The following is a 21,295-nucleotide window of genomic DNA, read 5'->3' as shown; positions in this document are numbered from 1 at the left end:
TGCCAGAAGGGCATCAATATCCTGGGAGGTAGGTTTGCTAGCACTCTTCGGGGGGGGGGGGGGGGGGGGGGGGGGGGTTTAAACTAATTTGGCAGGGGAATGGGATCCGGTCTTGTAGTCCAGCAAGTAGGCTAGCTGTTTGTCAGGATGTCCAAGAATATAGGGAGGCTGTGGAGAAGGTAGCACTGACAGGGAATACTTGCGGACACAGAGATGGGTTCAAGTGTGTATACTTCAACGTAAGGAGTATCAGAAATAAAGTGGGTGAACTTAAGGCGTGGATCGGTACCTGGGACTACGATGTTGTGGCCATCACAGAAACGTGGATAGAAGAGGGACAGGAATGGTTGTTGGAGGTTCCTGGTTACAGATGTTTCAGTAAGATTAGGGAGGGTGGTAAAAAAGGAGGGGGTGTGGCATTGCTAATTAGAAATGGTATAATGGCTGCAGAAAGGCAGTTCGAGGGGGATCTGCCTTTGGAGGTAGTATGGGCTGAAGTCAGAAATAGGAAAGGAGCAGTCACCTTGTTGGGTGTTTACTATAGGCCCCCCAATAGCAGCAGAGATATGGAGAAACAGATTGGGAAACAGATTTTGGAAAGGTGCAGAAGCCACAGGGTAGTAGTCATGGGCGATTTCAACTTCCCAAATATTGATTGGAAGCTCTTTAGATCAAGTAGATTGGATGGGGCGGTGTTTGTGCAGTGTGTCCAGGAAGCTTTTCTAACTCAGTATGTAGGTTGCCCAAGCAGAGGGGAGACCATATTGGACTTGGTACTTGGTAACGAACCGGGACAAGTGATGGGCTTGTTAGTGGGTGAACATTTTGGTGATGGTGACCACAATTCTCTGACTTTCACCTTGGTTATGGAGAGAGATAGGTGTGTGCAACAGGTTAGGTTTTACAATTGGGGAAAGGGTAAATACGATGCTGTAAGACAGGATCTGAGGAGCATAAGTTGGGAGCATAGGCTGTCAGGGAAGGATGTCATGGAATGTGGAACATTTTCAAGGAATAGATACAACGTGTCCTTGATATGTATGTACCTGTCAGGCAGGAAAGAGATGGTCATGTGAGTGAACCTTGGTTGACGAGGGAGGTTGAATGTCTTGTAAAGAGGAAGAAGGAGGTTTACATAAGGTTGAGGAAACAAGGTTCAGACAGAGCGTTGGAGGGATACAGGATAGCCAGGAGGGAGCTGAAGAAAGGGATTAGGAGAGCTAAGAGAGGGCATGAAAAATCTTTGGCGGGTAGGATCAAGGATAACCCCAAGGCATTTTATGCGTATGTGAGAAACATGAGAATGACGAGAACAAGGTTAGGTCTGATCAAGGACAGTAGTGGGAGACTGTGTATTGAGTCAGAAGAGATAGGAGAGGTCTTGAATGAGCACTTTTCTTCCGTATTTACAAATGAGAGGGACCGTATTGTTGAAGAGGAGAGTGTGAAACGGACTGGTAAGCTAGAAGAGATACTTGTTAGGAAGGAAGATGTGTTGGGCATTTTGGAAAACTTGAGGATAGACAAGTCCCCCAGGCCTGACAGGATATATCCTAGGATTATGTGGGAAGCAAGAGAGGAAATTGCAGAGCTGTTGGCAATGATCTTTTCGTCTTCACTGTCAACTGGGGTGGTACCAGGGGACTGGAGAGTGGCGAATGTTGTGCCCCTGTTCAAAAAAGGGAATAGGGATAACCCCGGGAATGACAGGCCAGTTAGTCTTACTTTGGTGGTAGGCAAAGTAATGGAAAGGGTACTGAGGGATAGGATTTATGAGTATCTGGAAAGACACTGCTTGATTAGGGACAGCCAGCACGGATTTGTGAGGGGTAGGTCTTGCCTTACAAGTCTTATTGAATTCTTTGATGAGGTGACCAAGCATGTGGATGAGGGTAAAGCAGTGGATGTAGTGTACATGGATTTTAGTAAGGCATTTGATAAGGTTCCCCATGGTAGGCTCATGCGGAAAGTTAGGAGGCATGGGATAGAGGGAAATTTGGCCAGTTGGATAGAAAACTGGCTAACCGGTCGAAGTCAGAGAGTGGTGGTGGATGATAAATATTCAGCCTGGAGCCCAGTTACAAGTGGAGTTCCGCAGGGATCAGTTCTGGGTCCTCTGCTGTTTGTAATTTTTATTAATAACTTGGAAGAGGGAGTCGAAGGGTGGGTCAGTAAATTTGCAGATGATACAAAGATTGGTGGAGTTGTGGATAGTGAGGAGGGCTGTTGTTGGCTGCAAAGGGACTTAGATATGATGCAGAGCTGGGCTGAGGAGTGGCAGATGGAGTTCAACCCTGTCAAATGTGAGGTTGTCCATTTTGGAAGGACAAATAAGAATGCGGAATACAGGGTTAACGGTAGGATTCTTAGTAAGGTGGAGGAGCAGAGGGATCTTGGGGTCTATGTTCATAGATCTTTGAAAGTTGCCACTCCGGTGGATAGAGCTTGTAAGAAGGCCTATGGTATATTAACGTTCATTAGCAAAGGGATTGAATTCAAGAGTCGTGAGGTGATGTTGCAGCTGTACAGGACCTTGGTAAGGCCACATTTGGAGTACTGTGTGCAGTTCTGGTTGCCTCACTTTAGGAAAGATGTGGAGGTTTTGGAGAGGGTGCAGAGAAGATTTACCAGGATGTTGCCTGGAATGGAGAATAGGTCGTACGAGGATAGGTTGAGAGTGCTAGGCCTTTTCTCATTGGAACGGCAAAGGATGAGGGGTGACTTAATAGAGGCTTATAAAATGATCAGAGGAATAGATAGAGTAGACAGTCAGAAACTTTTTCCCTGGGTACAACAGAGTGTTACAAGGGGACATAAATTTAAGGTGAAGGGTGGAAGGTATAGGGGGATGTCAGGGGTAGGTTCTTTACCCAGAGAGTGGTGGGGACATGGAATGCGCTGCCTGTGGGAGTGGCAGAGTCAGAATCATTGGTGACCTTTAAGCGCCAATTGGATAGGTACCTGGATGGATGCTTAAGCTAGGACAAATGTTCGGCACAACATCGTGGGCCGAAGGGCCTGTTCTGTGCTGTATTGTTCTATGTTCAATGTTCTATGTTCTAAAGTATCAGACAATTGGAAGTTTATTCTTTATTGTAGTGTAGCGCCAAGATAATTGTTTGCTCTTACCAATTCGCACCGTAAAATCCGAGACTTTGTTCACGGTGCAACAGAAAACGACAATGTGGGAGAGGGACTGTTGTTTCAAACATTTAAGAGGCATTTAGACTGACACAAGAAATGTTGGGATGTAGACTATTTGCAGGCAGATGGACTAGTTTAAAATGGCATTGTGTTCAGCACAGACATGGCAGGCTGGAAGATCTGTGCCTGTGCCTCTGTTTAAAGGCCCCAACTATAATATTCAGGTCTGATCTTGACACTAGTCAGAGGCAAAGATCAATCCCAGGAGTTTACAGGATATATAACCCACATAAAAGGTGATAAATGGACACCAGTCCTTACAGATCATTAAAGAAAGGAACAGAAGAAGGCCATTCGATCCCTTGAGCCTGTGCCACCATTCAACGGGCTGATCCAATATTCCCCATGTGCACTTTACTGCATTTTCCTTGTAACCCTTGATTTCCCACTGGTCAAGAATCTATCTTCCTCAGCCTTAAATATACAAAGGACTCTGACCCTTCAGCTCTCTGTGGCAAAGAGTTCCAAAGACTCACAACCCTCTGAAAGAAGAAATTTCTTCTCATGTCAGTCTTAAATTGGTGCTCCTTTATTCTGATACTTTACTCTCTGGCCCTAGACTCCTCCCATGAGGGGAAACATTCTCTCAGCATTTACCCTGTCAAGCCCCTTAAGAATCCTCAGTGAGGTAACCTCTCATTCTTCTAAACTGCAGTGTATACAGTCCCAACCTGTTTTGCCTTTGCTCTTAAGATTATCCCTCCATTCCAGGAATCATCCTAGAGAATATTCTCTGAACTGCCTCGCATGAAATAATATTTTCCTTAAATAAGGAGCTAGAAACTGGTCCAGATATGGCCTCACAAGTCCCTTACAATGCAACAATGCTGATCTTCTCTCTGGATATAATTGGTAAAGACACAGATTTACTGAGTGGTGGAGCATATGGCTTTCCTATTCTAGACTGATTTCAAGTGAATGAAAATTGGATGGATTCTATAATGAGCTGGTAATCCCATCCACTGGATTAACACGTGATGAAGATGAAAAAAAATCTCAACGAGTGTTACTCTCTAAGGACAGCTCCTAAATTTAGTTGTCAACTACCCATCAAAATTTTGTGTGTTTTGGAGTACTGACTATTAAAGGTGCGGAGGAAATCTTGTCCATAACACTCTGTCACAAGCAGAAGTTAGTAGGTTTACTTTTATCATGAAATAGTAGCTGCCTCTTTTTTTTAAAACACTGTTAAACACCTTATCATTACACTTACATTACATGTTAAACCAAACATAAAGACAAACTAACCCATTAATAGCTCCAAAGCAATGATGCTGGAAGTGTCAACACCCCAAACAGGAAAGTACGCACATTAACGGTAAAAGATTAAATGTGGTTCAATTTAAAATTGAAATCTAGGTATGTGTCAGTAAAACAACCACACACAAAGCATGTAGAGTGCGAAGTGAGAAAGTGTGAAATTGCTCATTGATGGTTGTAAGAATAAAATAGAAACATGTTATCCAAATGATGAGAGGTTTCAGAGCTCTAAAATGCAGAGAGACCTGGGTGTTCTAGTACAGGAATTGCAGAAGGTTAGTATGCAGGAACAGCAAGTAATCAGGAAAGCTATCTGCAGTTGTGAGAGGAACTGAATACAATAGTAGAAGGGGCATTGGTGAGGCCACATCTGGAGTACTGTGTATAGCACTGTTCACTGTAGTTACTGAAGGATGCTAATTTATTGGGAACAGTTCAGAGACTAATACCTGTAATGAACAGATTGCCTGAAGAGGAAAGGCTAGACAGTCCACCCTTTAGAGTTTAGAAGAGTCAGATGTGACTAAATTGAAACATGTAAAGTCCTGAGTAGACATGATTGGGTGGTTGTGAAAAGTATGTTTCCTCTTGTGGAAGCATCTAGAACTATGGGTCACTGTTTAAAAGTAAGGGTGGCCCATTTAAGGCAGAGATGAGGAAAAACCATTGCTCTCAGAGGATTGAGAGTTTTCCTTCCCCAAAAGGCAGTGGATGCAAAATCTTCAATGCTTTTAAGACACAGATAGATTTTTAATGACCAAGGGAATGAAAATTTATTAGGGGTACACAGGACTGCAAATGTCACCAACAATCTATCCTGTTTGAAATCAGATCAGCCATGATCTTACTGAATGGCAGAACTGGCCCTAAGGACCAAGTGGCCTACTTTTGTTCCTTGTTCATATGTGAAGTAATTCCAGATCATTTTCATTGACGATCGTGATTGGGCCAATGGAAAGGAAATTGGACAGGATTTCAGACAGAAATGATGAGCTCAGAGATAGAAATTTCAAACAAGCAGCCTCTCACTTTCTGTGTTGGTCCAAAGTGATTGTGTGTGTGTGTGTGTGTGTGTGTGTGTGTGTGTGTGTGTGTCTTTGCGTGTGCACATATGCCCATGCGTCTGTGCATGTGTGTGTATGTGTGCAGGGTTGCCACAAGACAAAAAGCATTGTTGCAACTGTCATCAATATTATCCAAAGTATTAGGGACATTTAAGCAACTGCTGGACAAGCACATGGATGGCAGTAAATTGAGGGGTGTGTAGGTTGGGTTGATCTTAGATTAAGGTAAATGATTGTCACAACATTGTGGGCCTGTACTGGTCTATGTTCTATATCTGGCTGTGCCATCACCAGTTTAATTTGTAAGAAAACTGCTACATTTTAGGAAGGTTGATTGTGAACTCATCTGGATTGAAATGGAAAGAAAGCTATGAGGAAACGCACAGGAAAGAAATTGTTGAACAAAAATGAATGCTTTTGAGGCCTAATTTTTTTTAAAATGCAGATGAAATATGAAGTAGTTTTAATTTAACATCAAAGTTCACCTTCAAACTCTTAGACTTCGGACTCTGCTCCCCCATCTGCAACTGGATCATGGACTTCCTGACCCATAGATCATAATCAGTAAGGATAGGCAACAACACCTCCACCATGATAATCTTCAAATGGGTGCCCTGCAGGGCTCCAAACTCAGTCCCTTACCATACTCTGCCCAAGACCACAAGAAGCCATTTGGATACAGAACTGGCTCAAAGGTAGAAGACAGAGGGTGGTGGTGAAGGGTTGCTTTTCAGACTGGAGACCAGTGACCAGTGGAGTGCCACAAGGATTGGCACTGGGTCCTCTACTTTTAGTCATTTACATAAATGATTTGGATGCAAGCAGAAGAGGTACAGTTAGTAAGTTTGCTGATGACACCAAAATTGCAGTTGTAGTGGACAGTGAAGAAGGTTACCTCAGATTACAACAGGATCTTGACCAGATAGGCCAATGGGCTGAGAAGTGGCAGATGGAGTTTAATTTAAAGAAATGTGAGGGGCTGCATTTTGGGAAAGCAAATCTTAGCAAGACTTATACACTTAACGGTTCTGTGGAAGTACAGGCATTGGTGTGCTTTCTTTGAGATAGCGTCGAAGTTGATGGACGAGGATAGATCATTGATGATATTTACTCCTAGGAACTCAAAGAGACCTTGGAGTGCACGTTCATAGCTCCTTGAAAGTGGAGACATAGGTAGATAGGATATTGAAGAAGGCGTTTGGTATGCTTTCCTTTATTGGTCAGAGTATTCAGTACATGAGTTGGGAGGTCATGTTGCGGCTGTACAGGACATTGGTTAGGCCACTGTTGGAATATTGCGTGCAATTCTGGAGTCCTTCCTATCGGAAAGATGTTGTGAAACTTGAAAGGGTTCAGAAAAGATTTACAAGGATGTTGCCAAGGTTGGAGGATTTGAGCTATAGGGAGAGATTGAATAGGATAGGGCTGTTTTCCCTGGAGCATTGGAGGCTGAGAGGTGACCTTATAGAGGTTTATAAAATCACGAGAGGCATTGATAAGATAAACAAAGTCTTTCCCCTAGGGTAGGGGAGTCTAGAACTAGAGGGCATAAGTTTAGGGTGAGAGGGAGAAGATATAAAAGAGACCCAAGGGGCAACCTTTTCACTCAGAGGGTGGTACGTGTATGGAATGATCTGTCAGAGGAAATGGTTGAGGCTAGTACAATTGCAACATTTAGAAGGCATCTGGATGGGTATATGAATAAGAAGGGTTTGGAGGATATGGGCCAGGTGCAGGCAGGTGGGACTAGATTGGTTTGGGATATCTGGTTGGCATGGACAAGTTGGACTGAAGGGTCTGTTTCCATCTGTATGCTGTACATCTCTATGACTCTAAATCCTGTGCTGTTTTGAGACTTATGAACAGAGCTCTCATATATTAAACTGAATCTTTTTCTACACCTTCTCTGTAGCTGTAATACTGTATTCTGCATTCTGTTCAACTACCTGGTGTCCTTATGTAAGGTATGATTTGTCTGGATAGCATGCAACACGTTTTACTGTGTCTCGGTACAAATGATAATACCTAATTAAATTAAATCAAATTGACAAAAATCAAAACAAATCAAAGCCTTCAACCTGATGAAATACAGGCCTAAATAGGGGGGAAACAGTTTTAAAAGATTTAAGGAACAGAGGAGAAAGATTTTAAAAAGGAATTAGGTGCAATTTCTTTTACTTCAATAATGGTTCACATGTGGAATGAACTTCCAGAGGAAGAGGTGGATGTGGGTACCGTTCCAAGGTTTAAAAGACTTTTAGATTAAGTACATGAATAAGAAATGCTTGGAGGGATTTGGGCTAAGCGCAGACAGGTGGCACTAGTTTACTTTGGAATTATGGTCGGCATGGACTGGTTGGACCGAAGGGTCTGTTTCCATGCTCTATGACTATGAACAGGATGGATGAGAGATCAAGTGATGCCCAAAAGTGTTAAGATTGCTAAAAATAGTATCTATGGTGAAATCAAAAAAAGGAGCCAACAAATTGCAAACTATATAATAAAAAACAAACATTTAAGTATGTTAATAACAGGCAAAGAACAAATGGGCCTTTTAAAACCAGTGAGGCCAGACAGCAGGAAAGGAGATACATGTAAATATTACATTTTTTATGAGCGCATGAACAAGGAGCAAGAGGAGGCTGTTATATAAGTGTAAGGGGTACTGTACCTTTAAGAGAATTAAAACCTCGCAGAACTACCTGACATAGCACCAAGTGTTCTGAATAAGGTAACAATGTAGCATTTGGTTGAAAGCTACAGTAGCTGGGCTGCCTGGAGAAAAACAAATTCAAATTTGGCCAATCAGTTTAAATTATGCCCCAGAATACCAAACTCCAATCAAGTTTGAATTTAGATTTTTGACAATATTAACACCAATGAAAGAGTTCGATGCTTTGGATTATAAAACAGAAAAAAAAAAATTGAACAGTTGGAGGAGAACTGCCAAAAGACCAACAGCTGTAGGCTGCCAGTGAGAACTCTCTGAGAGGTACCTGTCAAGAGAAGGAGTTTGCACAGAGAAGAAACATTGACACCGACCTGGAGAGCAAATCTACAGAGGAAGATACAAAGAGAAGATTCAACAGCTGGCTAATTTTAAAATTTGAATTTTTCGGCAAATCTTAATTGGGGTTTTATCAGACTAGTATTATAGATGGGAGGTAAAAGATAGGTTAGAGAAAGCAGTTGTAAACAGTTGTTAAGTAATTATTCTCTGTTAGACTATAAAAAATAAAGTTGTTAATTTTTACTTGAAACAGTGACTTTTGGGGATAGATCTTTGCCTCTCGAATTTTAACAGATTACAGCACGGGTTAAATAATTTCTGTGTTGCAGGTTTACCCGTGTCATAACAAGGCCATTTGGCCCTTCAAGCCTGCACCACCGTTCAACAAGATCATGGCTATTCTTATTCCCACATATCATTCAACAATCTTTCATCCACTTGGGTAAACAAGAATCTATCTCGACCTCAAATATATTGAAAATGCATTGACTACCTTTTGAGGAAAGGAATTTCAAAGACTTACAAATCCTCATCTCTGTCCTAAATAGGTGACCTCTTATTTTTAAACTATAACCCCAAGTTTTGGATTCTCCCACAACAGGAACATGCTTTCAACATTCATCTGGTTAAGTCCCCCAAGGATCTTATGTTTCAAAATCACCTCGGACTCTTCGAAACTCCAGTGCCTAGCCTGTCCAGCCTTTTCTCAAAAGGCAATCTGCTCATTCCAGGGATTAGTCTAATAAATCTTCACTAAACTGCTTCCAACATGTTAATGACTTGCCTTAAAATTAGTACTGACACCTTTCTTATGACACCTTCTCCAATGAAAAACGCTAGCTTTCATTTAACAGTGATGCACCTATATTCCTTAAATTCCATGTAGGAAATTTCATAGATGGAATTACCATTAAAAACTGGGGCATTTGAATATTTATCAGACGGAAATCTGGAATATTTTCAGGAGGAAGTTAAGGAAGTGCAGCCTGCAGGAAAGGAAAGGTGTACATTTTCAAAGCTTATTAATTATTATGGGCGATTATACCATGCAGCACTATGGAGGGTTATTTATCCAATGAACCAACTTTCCCTGACTGGGAGCACTGAATTTTTTAATCAATTTACAGTACAAGATTGGGGAATTACTATCTTTACAATTAATTTAAAATATCGGAAATTTAAGTCCAATTGTTTGCCCATCAGACTAATATCTCAAGAGAAAGGCACTGGGGTACATTTACCATGATTGTAGACAATAATTCATGAAGAACAAGAATCAATAAAGGGAAACAATGAAAGCAGTTGTCACTAATGACACAGTTTTAAGTAGGCCATTTTATATTTTTACTAGTATAGCACATTCTGCCTTAAAACTGCTGCTCCTCATAATGATCGTAAATAATTCTGATTAAGATACTAAAAGTAGACAGTCTACGGGTTGCAGGCTATAAATATTAATTGGTGAAAGAAAGCAAAAGATTTAGTGGAATACTGAATTAACTGCAAAACTAAAGTGCACAATATTGGGGGTAGTGTACTGACATGGATAGAGGAGTGATTGGCAGACAGGAAACAAAGAGTACAAATAAACTGGTGTTTTTCTGAGTTACAGCCAGTGAATAATGGAGTACTGCAGGGATCTGTAGTTAAGCCTCAGCTGTTCTTGATACATATTAATGATTCAGATTGAGAACTAAATGTCCTACCTCCAGGTTTGTGGATGGCACAAACATGTTGAGAAGGTGAACTGTGAGGAAAATGCAAGGATGGTTCAAAGAACAAAGAAAATTACAGCACAGGAACAGGCCCTTCGGCCCTCTAGGACTGCGCCGATCCAGATCCTCGATCTAAACCTGCTGCCTATTTTCTAATGATCCGTATCCCTCTGCTCCCTGCCCATTCATGTATCTGTCTAGATACCTCTTAAATGATGCTGTCGTTCCCACCTCTACCAACTCCGCTGGCAACGTGTTCCAAGCCCCCACCACCCTCTGCATAACGAACTTTCCATGCATACTTCCCCTAAACTTTTCCCCTCTCATTTTGAACTCATGACCCCTAATAATTGAGTCCTCCATTCTGGGAAAAAGTTTCTTACTATCCATCCTGTCTATACCTCTCATGATTTTGTAGACCTCAATCAGGACCCCCTCAACCGCCATCTTTCTAATAAAAATAATCCAAATTCACTCAACCTCCCTTCATAGCTAGCGCCCTCCATACCAGGGAACATTCTGGTGAACCTCCTCTGCACCCTCTCTAAAGCATCCACATCCTTTTGGTAATGTGGCAACCAGAACTGTACACAGTATTCCAAATGTGGCCGAACCAAAGTCCTATACAACTGTAACATGAATGCCAATTCTTGTACTCAATACCCTTACCTGATGAAGGAAAGCATGTCGTAGGCCTTGTTGACCACTCTATTGACCTGTGTTGCCACCTTCAGGGAACAATGAACCTGAACACCCAGATTTCTCTGTGCATCAATTTTTCCTAGGACTTTTCCATTTACTGTATAGTTCACTCTTGAATTGGAATTTTCAAAATACATCACCTCGCATTTGCCCAGATTGAACTGCATCTGCCATTTCCCTGCCCAACTCTCCAATCTATCTATATTCTGCTGCATTCTCTCACAGTCCCCTTCACTATCTGCTCCTCCATCAATTTTAGTGTCATTCGCAAACTTGCTAATCAGACCACAGTCAGGAGGTCATATTGCAGCTTTTCAGAACATTCGTTTGGCCACTGTTAGAATATGGCATGCAATTCTGGTCTCCTTCCTGTCGGAAAGATGTTGTGAAACTTGTAAGGGTTCAGAAAAGATTTACAAGGATGTCGCCAGGGTTGGAGGATTTGAGTTATAGGGAGAGGCTGAACAGACTGGGGCTGTTTTCCCTGGAGCATCAGAGACTGAGGGGTGACCTTTTAGAGGTTTACAAAATTACGAGGGGCATGGATAGGATAAATAGACAAAGTCTTTTCCCTGGGGTCGGGGAGTCAAGAACCAGACGGCATAGGTTTAGGGTGAGAGGGGAAAGATATAAAAGAGACCTAAGGGACAACTTTTTCACACAGAGGGTGGTATGGGTATAGAATGAGCTGCCAGAGGAAGTAGTGGAGGCTGGTACAATTGTAACGTTTAAGAGGCTTTGGATGGGTATATGAATAGGAAGGGTTGGAGGGATATGGGCCGGGTGCTGGCAGGTGGGACTAGATTGGGTTGGGATATCTGGTCGGCATGGACGGGTTTGACCGAAGGGTCTGTTTGCATGCTGCACATCTGTATGACTCTATGCCTTCCTCCAAATCCTTTATGTATATCACAAACAACAGTGGTCCCGGCACGGATCCATGTGGAACACCACTGGTCACAGGTCTCCATTTTGAGAAACTCTCTTCCACTACTACTCTCTATCTCCTGTTGCCCAGCCAGTTCTTTATCCATCTAGCTAGTACACCCTGGACCCCATGCGACTTCACCTTCTCCAACAGCTTACTATGGGGAACCTTATCAAAAGCCATACTAAAGTTCATGTATATGACATCTACAGCTTTTCCCTCATCAATCAACTTTGTCACTTCCTCAAATAATTCTGTTAAGTTGGTAAGACATGACCTTCCCTGCACAAAGCCATGCTGCCTATCACTGATGAAGCCATTTTCTTCCAAATAAGAATAGATCCTATCCATCATTGTCTTCCCCAGCAGCTTCCCTACCACTGACATCAGGCTCACTGGTCTATAATCACCTGGGTTATCCCTGCTACCCTTCTTCAACAAAGGGACAACATTCGCAATCTTCTAGTCCTCTGGGACCTCTCCCATTTGCAAGGATGCTGCAAAGATATCTCTTAAAGCCCCAGCTATTTCCTCTCTCACTTCCTTCAGTAACCTGGGATAGATCCCATCTGGACCTGAAGACTTGTCTACCTTATTGCCTCTTAGAATACCCAACACTTCTTCCCTCCTTATACCGACTTGATTTCGAGTAATCAAACATCTATCCCAACCTCAACATCCATCATGTCCCTTTCCTCAGTGAATATCGATGCAAAATACTCATTAAGAATCTCATTCAGTTTCCCTGTCTCCACACATAACTTTCCTCCTTTGTTCCTAAGTGGGCTAACTCTTTCTCACATTATCCTTTTGCTCCTTACATACAAATAAAAAGCTTTGGGATTTCCTTTAACCCTGTTTGCTAAAGATATCTCATGACCCCTATTAGCCCTCTTAATTCCTCATTTCAGATTGGTCCTACATTCCCGATATTCTTCCAAATCTTCATCTGTCTTCAGTTGCGTTGACCTTATGTACACTTCCTTTCTCTTCTTAGCTAATTTCACAATTTCACCTGTCATCCATTGTTCCCTAATCTTGCCATTTTGATCACTCAATTTCACAGGAACATGTCTCTCCTGAACTCGAATCAACTTCTCTTTAAATGTTTCCCACATATTGATGGGTTAATGGATTTACCTTGAAACAACTGCTCCAAATCCACATTCCCAGCTCCTGCCGAATTTTGGTATTCCTGCCGAAAATTGGCCTTCCCCCAATTTAGCACTCTTCCTTTAGGACCACTCTTGTCTTTGTCCATGAGCATTCTAAAACTTACGGAATTGTGATCAGTATTCCAAAAGTAAGCCCCTACTGAAACATCAACCTCCTGGCTGGGCTCATTCTCCAACACCAGGTCCAGTATGGCCCCTTTCCCAGTTGGACTATTTGCATGCTGCTCTAGAAAACCCTCCTGGATGCTCCTTACATATTCTGCTCCACCTAGACCTCTAACACTAAGTGAATCCTAGTCAATTTTGGGAAAATTAAAATCTCCTATCACCACCACCCTGCTGCTCCATCATCTTTCCATAATGTGTTCACATATTTGTACCTCTATCTCACGATCACTGTTGGGAGGCCTGCAGTACAGCCTCAACATTATTACCACACCCTTCCTATTTCTGAGCTCTGCCCGTATTGTCTCACTACTCGAGTCTTCCATAGTGCCCTCCTTCAGCACAGCTGTGATATCTTCCCTGACCAGTAATGTAACTCCTCCATCCCTTTTACCTCCCTCTCTACCCCGCCTGAAGCATCGATATCCTGGGATATTTAGTTGCCAATCATGCTCTTCCCTCAACCAAGTCTCAGTAATAGCAATAACATCATACTCCCAGATACTAATCCAAGCCCCAAGTTCATCTGCCTTACCTACTATATTTCTTACATTAAAACAAATGCACCACAGACCAGTCCCTCTGCATTCATCATCTTCTCCCTGCCTACTATTCCCCTTAGTCATGCTGACTTCGTGATCTAGTTCCTTACAGGCTTCTTTTACTACCTCCTTACTGTCCACTAACTTCCTCTTTTGCTTCTCAGCCCCCTGCCACATTAGTTTAATTCCTCCCCAGCTGTGATGTGGACAGGATGGGTGAATGGGCAAATTCATGGCAGATGAGATATCATGAGGTATCAGGTTACTTGGTAGCAAAAACAGGAAGGCAGATTATTATCTGAATGGTGACAGATCGAGAAAAGGGGGAGGTACAACAAAACCAGGGTGTCCTTGTACAACACTTGCAGAATGTGAGCGTGCAGCTGCAGCAGTGACAAAGGTAAATGATATGTTGGCCTTCATAGCGAGAGGATTCAAACACAGGAGCAGGGATGTCTTTTTGCAACTGCACACAGCATTGGTGAAACTATATTTAGAGTACTGTGTGTGGTTCTGGTGTCCTTATCTATTGAAGATGTTCTGGCTTTGGAGAGGAGTACAATACAGGTTGACCAGGCTGATCACTGACGAATAAAGAGAGACTGGATCGGTTAGGATTATATTCACTGGAGTTTAAAAGAATGAGGGGGATCTGATACTATCCAATAAAATATTCACATGTTTAGACAGGACAAATGCAGGAAGGATGCTCCCAATGACAGCGGAGTCTAGAGCCAAGGGTCACAGTCGAAAGATATGGGGTAGGCCATCAAGGACTGAAATCAGGAGAATGTTCTTCACCCAGAGAGTGGTGAGCCTGTTGAATTCTCTTCCACATTAAATGGTTGAGGCCAGAACATTGCATGTTTTCACAAGTAGTTAAATATAATTACTCAAAACGTCATAGAAATGTACAGCACGGAAACAGACCCTTTCGTCCATGCTGACTGGATATCCTAATCTAATCTAGTCCCATTTACCAGCACTTGGCCCATATCCCTCTAAACCCTGCCTATTCATACACCCATCCAGATGCCTTTTAAATGCCAGCCTCCAACACTTCCTCTGGCAGCTCATTCCATACACCACTCTCTGCATGAAAAAGTTGCCCCTTCGGTCCCTTTTATATCTCTCCCCTCTTACCCTAAACCTATGCCCTCTAGTTCTGGATTCCCTCACGCCTGGAAAAAATACTTTGTCTATTTACCCTATCAGTACCCCTCATGATTTTATAAACCTCTAGAAGGTCACCCCTCAGCCTCTGACCCTCTGGGGTAAGCAGCCCCAGCCCATTCAGCCTCTTCCTGCAGCTGAAATCCTCCAAACCTGGCAACATCCTTGTAAATCCTTTCTGAACCCTTTCAAGTTTGACAACATTATTCTAACAGGAAGAAACCAGAATTGCACACAATTTTCCAGAACTGGCCTAACCAAAGGATCAAAAGGTAGGGGGAGAAAGTAGGATAAAGACATAGAGATGGATAACCAGCAATGATTATAATGAATGGTGTAGCAGACTCAAAGGGCTGAATAGCCTACTCTGCTCCCATTTTAATGTTTTTATTGAAAAGGATTTATAGAGATTTTGTAGCTGAATATAAGTATCTTACACGGTAATTAAAGTTGAGAAACATGAGCTGATACATCTATTTTGATATTAAAATGAGCTGGTTTTAAAACATACACTAAACTAAAAGCATTGAATTAAGTAAGAGTACAGTCACAAAACCAAATAAGATAGAATGGGATGCCAATTTAGATCCTGGAATATAAATACATTAAAGCTTTCTTCACAGTTCTGTTACTAAGATTACATCTTGAGTTGTTACAGCGAAATCACAGATGGTGCAGTTTGAAGATTAAAAGGAGAACTGGCTCAGTTTTAGTTTCAGCAAAAACAGTGGCAATAATACAGAAATTGTTAAGGTAGTCATGGGATCCTCAATATTTCAGAATGGATAGCCTAAACAGCCTGTTTCACTGTCTTCATTCTTAAAACAATAACAAGCATGCGTGGGTGACCTGAAAGCATTAGCTCTACCGAAGGCCGAGGCATTATGGTAAATTGTAAGAGATAAACCTTCATTTAATCACCCATAATTCTTGAAGGAGAATTAACAGTTTGCCTGTGGCTGGCCAAGTGTGTTCAAGGTCAGTTATGATAATGTGTTGGCAAGCTCTGAATGCAGTCTTTCAATTCCTCCACAAATAGTAAGATGTGTTGTTTGTTTTATGTACTTCATAAAGATAAAAGTTTGAGTGGACTTTCTTGCTCTGAATTTAATGCTACTTAATAACATGCTCAACATTCAACTAATTCAGATTCATTCATTTGTCTCTTCCATGTGTGTTGACAACTCTATCACCTGCTAAGCATTTTACTGATCAAAAAGGCATCTCTGGAACAGTTGAGTAAATCTTTCAAGTTCCAAATTCTGATTAAATGATTCAGCAATTTAATCAACAGTGTACCCTCTATTGGTGACATCTGTTGGTCTTGCAAGACCAGAGATCTGCACCTGGATAGTCTTGCTTCAATCTTTGTTAGTAGAGCAGCATCTGTTGTGGCCTTGGAGGCCCAAATGGGAGTGGAAGTGAGGCTGCACTGGAAGGCGCTGTCCTTCGGTGTTGTCTGGATGCTGTTTACTCGGCGAGTGCGCTTTTCTTCAGCAGCAAACCTCAACTTCTCTTCTCCCCTTTTTAGAGCCCTGCATAATTCCAGCCTCCAGCGAGAGCAATCGCTTGCATTATCCTCCCACCTCTCGATGTTCATGTTCAGTGACTTCATGTCTCTCTATTGGAGCATTGCTCCTTCATCAGGTGACTATAACCTGGTGTCATGTGACTTCTGACTTTGTCCACCCCACTGGCATCACCACATCATGGTACAATTCAGCAAAGTTGATCCCCATATGTTGACTGGCCTTCTTACAGTTCAAAGTTGACTTGTTATTTATCACAAGGAAGAAGAACTGCCACACTTTGTCAGTAGACTTTATACCCAAGCCATTTAGTCTATCCACACCCAAGGTGGTTCTCAATTCTGAGCACAGAGAGAATCGCCCCCAAAACATCACAGATTTCCTAACTACATGCAGGACCAGCAAGAAAACAATTGTTTGTACAGAGCTGTGAATGCCCTTTGGTTAATCTACATAACATCTGAAAATGTATTCTGAACATTTCAGACAATTTCAAAATGATGGTATCAAAAATTAGAAAACTTGCCAATGAGCAAACGTCATCAAAAAAAAAACAATAACCTCTTCACCAAACAACAAAGTAATGCTGTGAGGTGAGAGTTTGAATACAACATTTTTCTTTCTGATTGTACTAAAGTGATAGCAACTGTTGATTCGAACATCTAAAGGTATGAACTAAAGCAATAATCTTCATATTTATATTTGATACTTACACAAATGGTATAATCCCTGTATTGGCCATTGCGTACGATAAGCCTAAGAGCCCAGTGCCAATAATAGCATTGCTCAGGTTAAACGCAGACATGTACATGGAAGTTGATCCAGCATGCTGAAGAAAACAGAGAGATCGTTAATGAAATTTTGTCAAACAAGTACGATTTGACTCAACAGGTTTCTCACGTACGAATACACACAATTACATCCTAATATTCATCAGAATTTTAAACATCATAAGTTGCATGTAATGTAACTAAACTCTAAAAGCAAACTAACATTATAGTGCAGGTTCAGAGTCACATCTCAACTGAATAGTAGATTTGCATGAAGGGTTAATCCATTTCTGTTGCATGATACATAATTCATAAAGGGTATGCTATAACTTCTGTTTTTGTTACATTTGTGAATATGTTACTTAATAACAGTGAAAAGGATTCATAAAACAACATTAGCACCAGAGCAACATTCTTTCTGCGCATTTTATAAGATAGCTAACAATTACAATGTTCACTATTCTTCTGTGAAATTGAATTGTTAATCGCATTAGGTGACTGTCTTAGTGGACACAGTGGAGGAGTTTTTATAGTCTGTGCTGTTGGGAGGGTGTTTTAGCTGATGACAATGCACAGGTCAACATGACCCAAGATTTTAAGATCATTAAAAGAAATGAGCATAAAATCATTGACATATACAGATGCTCCTCCACCCTAAATCATCTACCGAGTCCTCCCATTCCTCGATCACATATAGAGTATTCAATCACCTAGAGACTCTCTCACCTTCAACCATCTACACAATGCTCCATCTCTCAGTCACACACACAGTTTTCCTCCTGTTCACTGGATCATTGAAAGAATCTCACCATCCCTTGATCATGTAGAGACTCTTTTCCTATACCCCAATTAAGTAGAGTCTCACCTCCATAAACATGCACAGCATTTCCCTTGCACACCAGATCATTTACAGATTCCCTCTCACCCCATTCACTGCTAGACCCCTCACTAACAGGGGAATGTTCAAAAACATGACTCCCACTGTGATCTCCTACGTCTTGGCGTGACCAGGTGGTTAATCTGATCAGTCCTAGACGCGACTCTTGATTCTTTTATTGAAATGTAAGGTGCCCTCATTATATGTTGGCAGCAAGACCTTAGACAGTGGTCTTTCCCCACTGCACCTTGACAGCAGCTGCCCCAAGCTTTAGCGTGTCCCTCAGCAGACAGTCCTGGCCCTTGGAATGTGCCAGTCTGCAACACTCAGCCAAGGTCAACTCTTTGCATGGGAGGACCATAGAGTTTCAAGCAGACCTCAATATCACAGAGTCATAGAGATGTACAGCATGGAGACAGACCCTTCAGTCCAACCTGTCCATGCCGACCAGATATCCCAACCCAATCTAGTCCCACATGCCAGCACTTGGCCTATATCCCTCCAAACCCTTCTTATTCATATAGGCAAAAGTGAGGACTGCAGATGCTGGAAACCAGAGTTTAGATCAGAGTGGTGCTGGAAAAGCACAGCAGGTCAGGCAGCATCCGAGGGGCAGGACAATCAACGTTTCGGGCAAAAGCCCTTCATCAGGAATAGAGGCAGGAAATCTCCAGGGTGGAGAGATAACACCCCCCCCCCTCCACCCCATTTATCTCTCCACCCTGGACCTGGAGGCTTCCTGCCTCTATTTCTGATGAAGAGCTTTTGCCCGAAACGTCGTTTTCCTGCTCCTCAGATGCTGCCTGACCTGCTGTGCTTTTCCAGCACCACACTGATCTAAACCTTTCCTATTCATATACCCATCAAATGCCTCTTAAATGTTGCAGTTGTACCAGCCTCCACCACTTCCTCTGGCAGCTTATTCCATACACGTACCACCCTCTGTGTGAAAATGTTGCCCCGTAGGTCTCCTTTATATCAATCATTACATAAGCCCAGGACAAAACAAAGATAAAGGTGGGAGTGCACTACCTCAAACAACACTCACGCGGTACTACAGACATGCAGAGGTATCAAATACCCTCACAGGTAGTGGTCTTCTGGGAGAATGTCACAAATTACGAGTCCAGCAATATAACTGCAATACAATTCCCTTATGGAATATCTATGTCACTGCTGCCAGACTTTGCTACCTCCTCTAGGACGGTTGCAAATGTGTTCCAACAGTCAGCTTTTCGAGCCTACTGGTGACTTACATTCTCCTTATTTTCCTTCCTTCCATCATCACTGTTTGCATGGTACATTGTACATTCTAAATCATCATTATCACATTTTCTGGAACATAAAAATAAAAAGATCACTTAAACCATGTTTTGTTACACACGCTAATTTTTAACATCCCTAATTATTGATCAAACTGCATGTTAAACATCCCTAAGGATTGCAAATGACATATTATAATATTGAACTTGGACAAATTCTTTATTGTATCAGAAGGGAACTGGCGATTCTAATGTAACACACTAAGTTGTACACCACACCATTTTAAACAACTGTTTTATTACTCTAACAAGAAAACATAGCTGAAAAAAATATGTAACATACATCCTTCCTAATATGGTTTACTTGTGGGGGGGGGAAGGTGACGGCTTAGTGGTATTATATTGGACTGTTAGTCCAGAGTCACAGCTAATATTCTGGGGACCTGGGTTCAAATCCTGCCATGGCAGATGGTGGAATTTGAATTCAATAAAAATCTGGAATTAAGAATCCAGAATCTAAAGATGACCATGAATCCATTGTTGATTGTCAGGAAAAACCCATCTAATTCACTAATGTCCTTTCGAGAAGGAAACTGCCATCCTTACCTGGTCTGGCCTACATGTGACTCCAGACCCACAGCAATGTGGTTGACTCTAAACTGCCCTTTGGGTAATTAGGGAAGGGTAATAGATACTGGCCTAGCCAGTGAGACCCTCATCTCATGAAAGAATAAGAAAAAAAATTCCAGTTCTCTAAATATTAATTAGCTTAGCATACTTGTTAGGTAGAAACAAGTACTTGAGAATTCTCCTTCCATAATAAACAAAGTAATTCTGATAAAAATGATTACGTTAGCGTCTATGTTATGATACTAATTTTCCTGAGCATCTTGAGCTGCACAATTTTGGATAACTGCCACATTCATTTCAAGCAAAATGATTTGATATCTGGAATCCAAAGTATTATTATACAAATTATAAACTAAACGGGAAACAATGATCTAATCATGTGAAGACTTTTGCACTAATGTGCATATAAAAAAGATGATAACTGTGTACCTTTGCAGTCCATCCTGTGAATGTGTAAAATCTTTGAGTTCAGAGCTACTGGAATTGTTGCCACCTTTAGATTCCAGATTATCCATGCCAATGTCCAGTTGGAAAATTGCAGACCAGCAGTTGTTCAATTTGGTGTTGGAGTTACTTTAACCTGTTCAGAACGACATGTGACAGCATTACTCAGTTAAAGGAGAAACAGCACATTTAAAAGGAAAATTTGCCAGCTCTTGGTTAGTCAGAGCAAGATCAAACTTTCTATTAATAACTTGTTTATAATAACTTGTTTTCTTCTCTGCAATTGATGTGAATAACAGTGAAGTAGAATTTCAGTTGGTTGTGCAGAAAGCAAGAATCCCAAAATTAGCATTTGACTAAATCATTCTGGTTTGCTGGAATGTCCAGATGATTGTCTGCAGCAGAATATTCTCTTAGTAAGAGAGCTGTGGAAGAGCTGACAACAGATTCATAATGTGTAAACACATATGTTAGGAGCAGCTATTCTGTACTTCTGCTGAGTGACATTGCTGGTCTCGTTAGAACTGCAAGAATGTTCAGCATTTCAAAGAATAATGTGCAGAGATTACATTGAAATAAATTGGTTTATTGTTTATTTTTCAGTGGGACAAAAGCCTCAAAGTTTTTGAAAAAATTTAACACGAACAATTTAGTCGCTCGAAAGCAAAAACTGAAGTGGCCCAGGCACACAGATGCAGTGGCTACAAGAGCAGTTCGGAGGATGAGCATTCCCTAATAACCTACTCACCTCCACTGTCCCCAGTATCTGACCATCATGTACAAGGTACAAGTCAGACGCATTGTGGGATATGTTTCTGCCTAGATGAGTACAGCTCTAATAACAC

The 21,295-nt window shown here is 41.7% G+C and overlaps 1 protein-coding gene across 1 annotated transcript in view; it reads right to left on the bottom strand.

Annotated features, from left to right (window-relative positions):
- Positions 1–21,295, bottom strand: part of LOC140458005 (sodium-coupled neutral amino acid symporter 1-like) — a 73,969-nt gene that overhangs the window by 29,484 nt on the left and 23,190 nt on the right. Inside the window, exons 2-4 of the mRNA XM_072551947.1 lie at positions 20,436–20,586; positions 19,371–19,449; positions 17,181–17,296 (exon numbers count right to left, since the gene is read on the bottom strand). Coding sequence (XP_072408048.1) covers positions 17,181–17,296; positions 19,371–19,449; positions 20,436–20,521 — 281 coding nt within the window. The 5' untranslated portion in view covers positions 20,522–20,586. The remainder of the gene's footprint in view (positions 1–17,180; positions 17,297–19,370; positions 19,450–20,435; positions 20,587–21,295) is intronic.

Source organism: Chiloscyllium punctatum, chromosome 32, assembly GCF_047496795.1.
Source record: "Chiloscyllium punctatum isolate Juve2018m chromosome 32, sChiPun1.3, whole genome shotgun sequence".
NCBI classification, from domain to species: Eukaryota; Metazoa; Chordata; class Chondrichthyes; order Orectolobiformes; family Hemiscylliidae; genus Chiloscyllium; species Chiloscyllium punctatum.
Note: the sequence above shows the minus strand (reverse complement) of the source record. Positions and strands in the feature narration are given on the sequence as shown.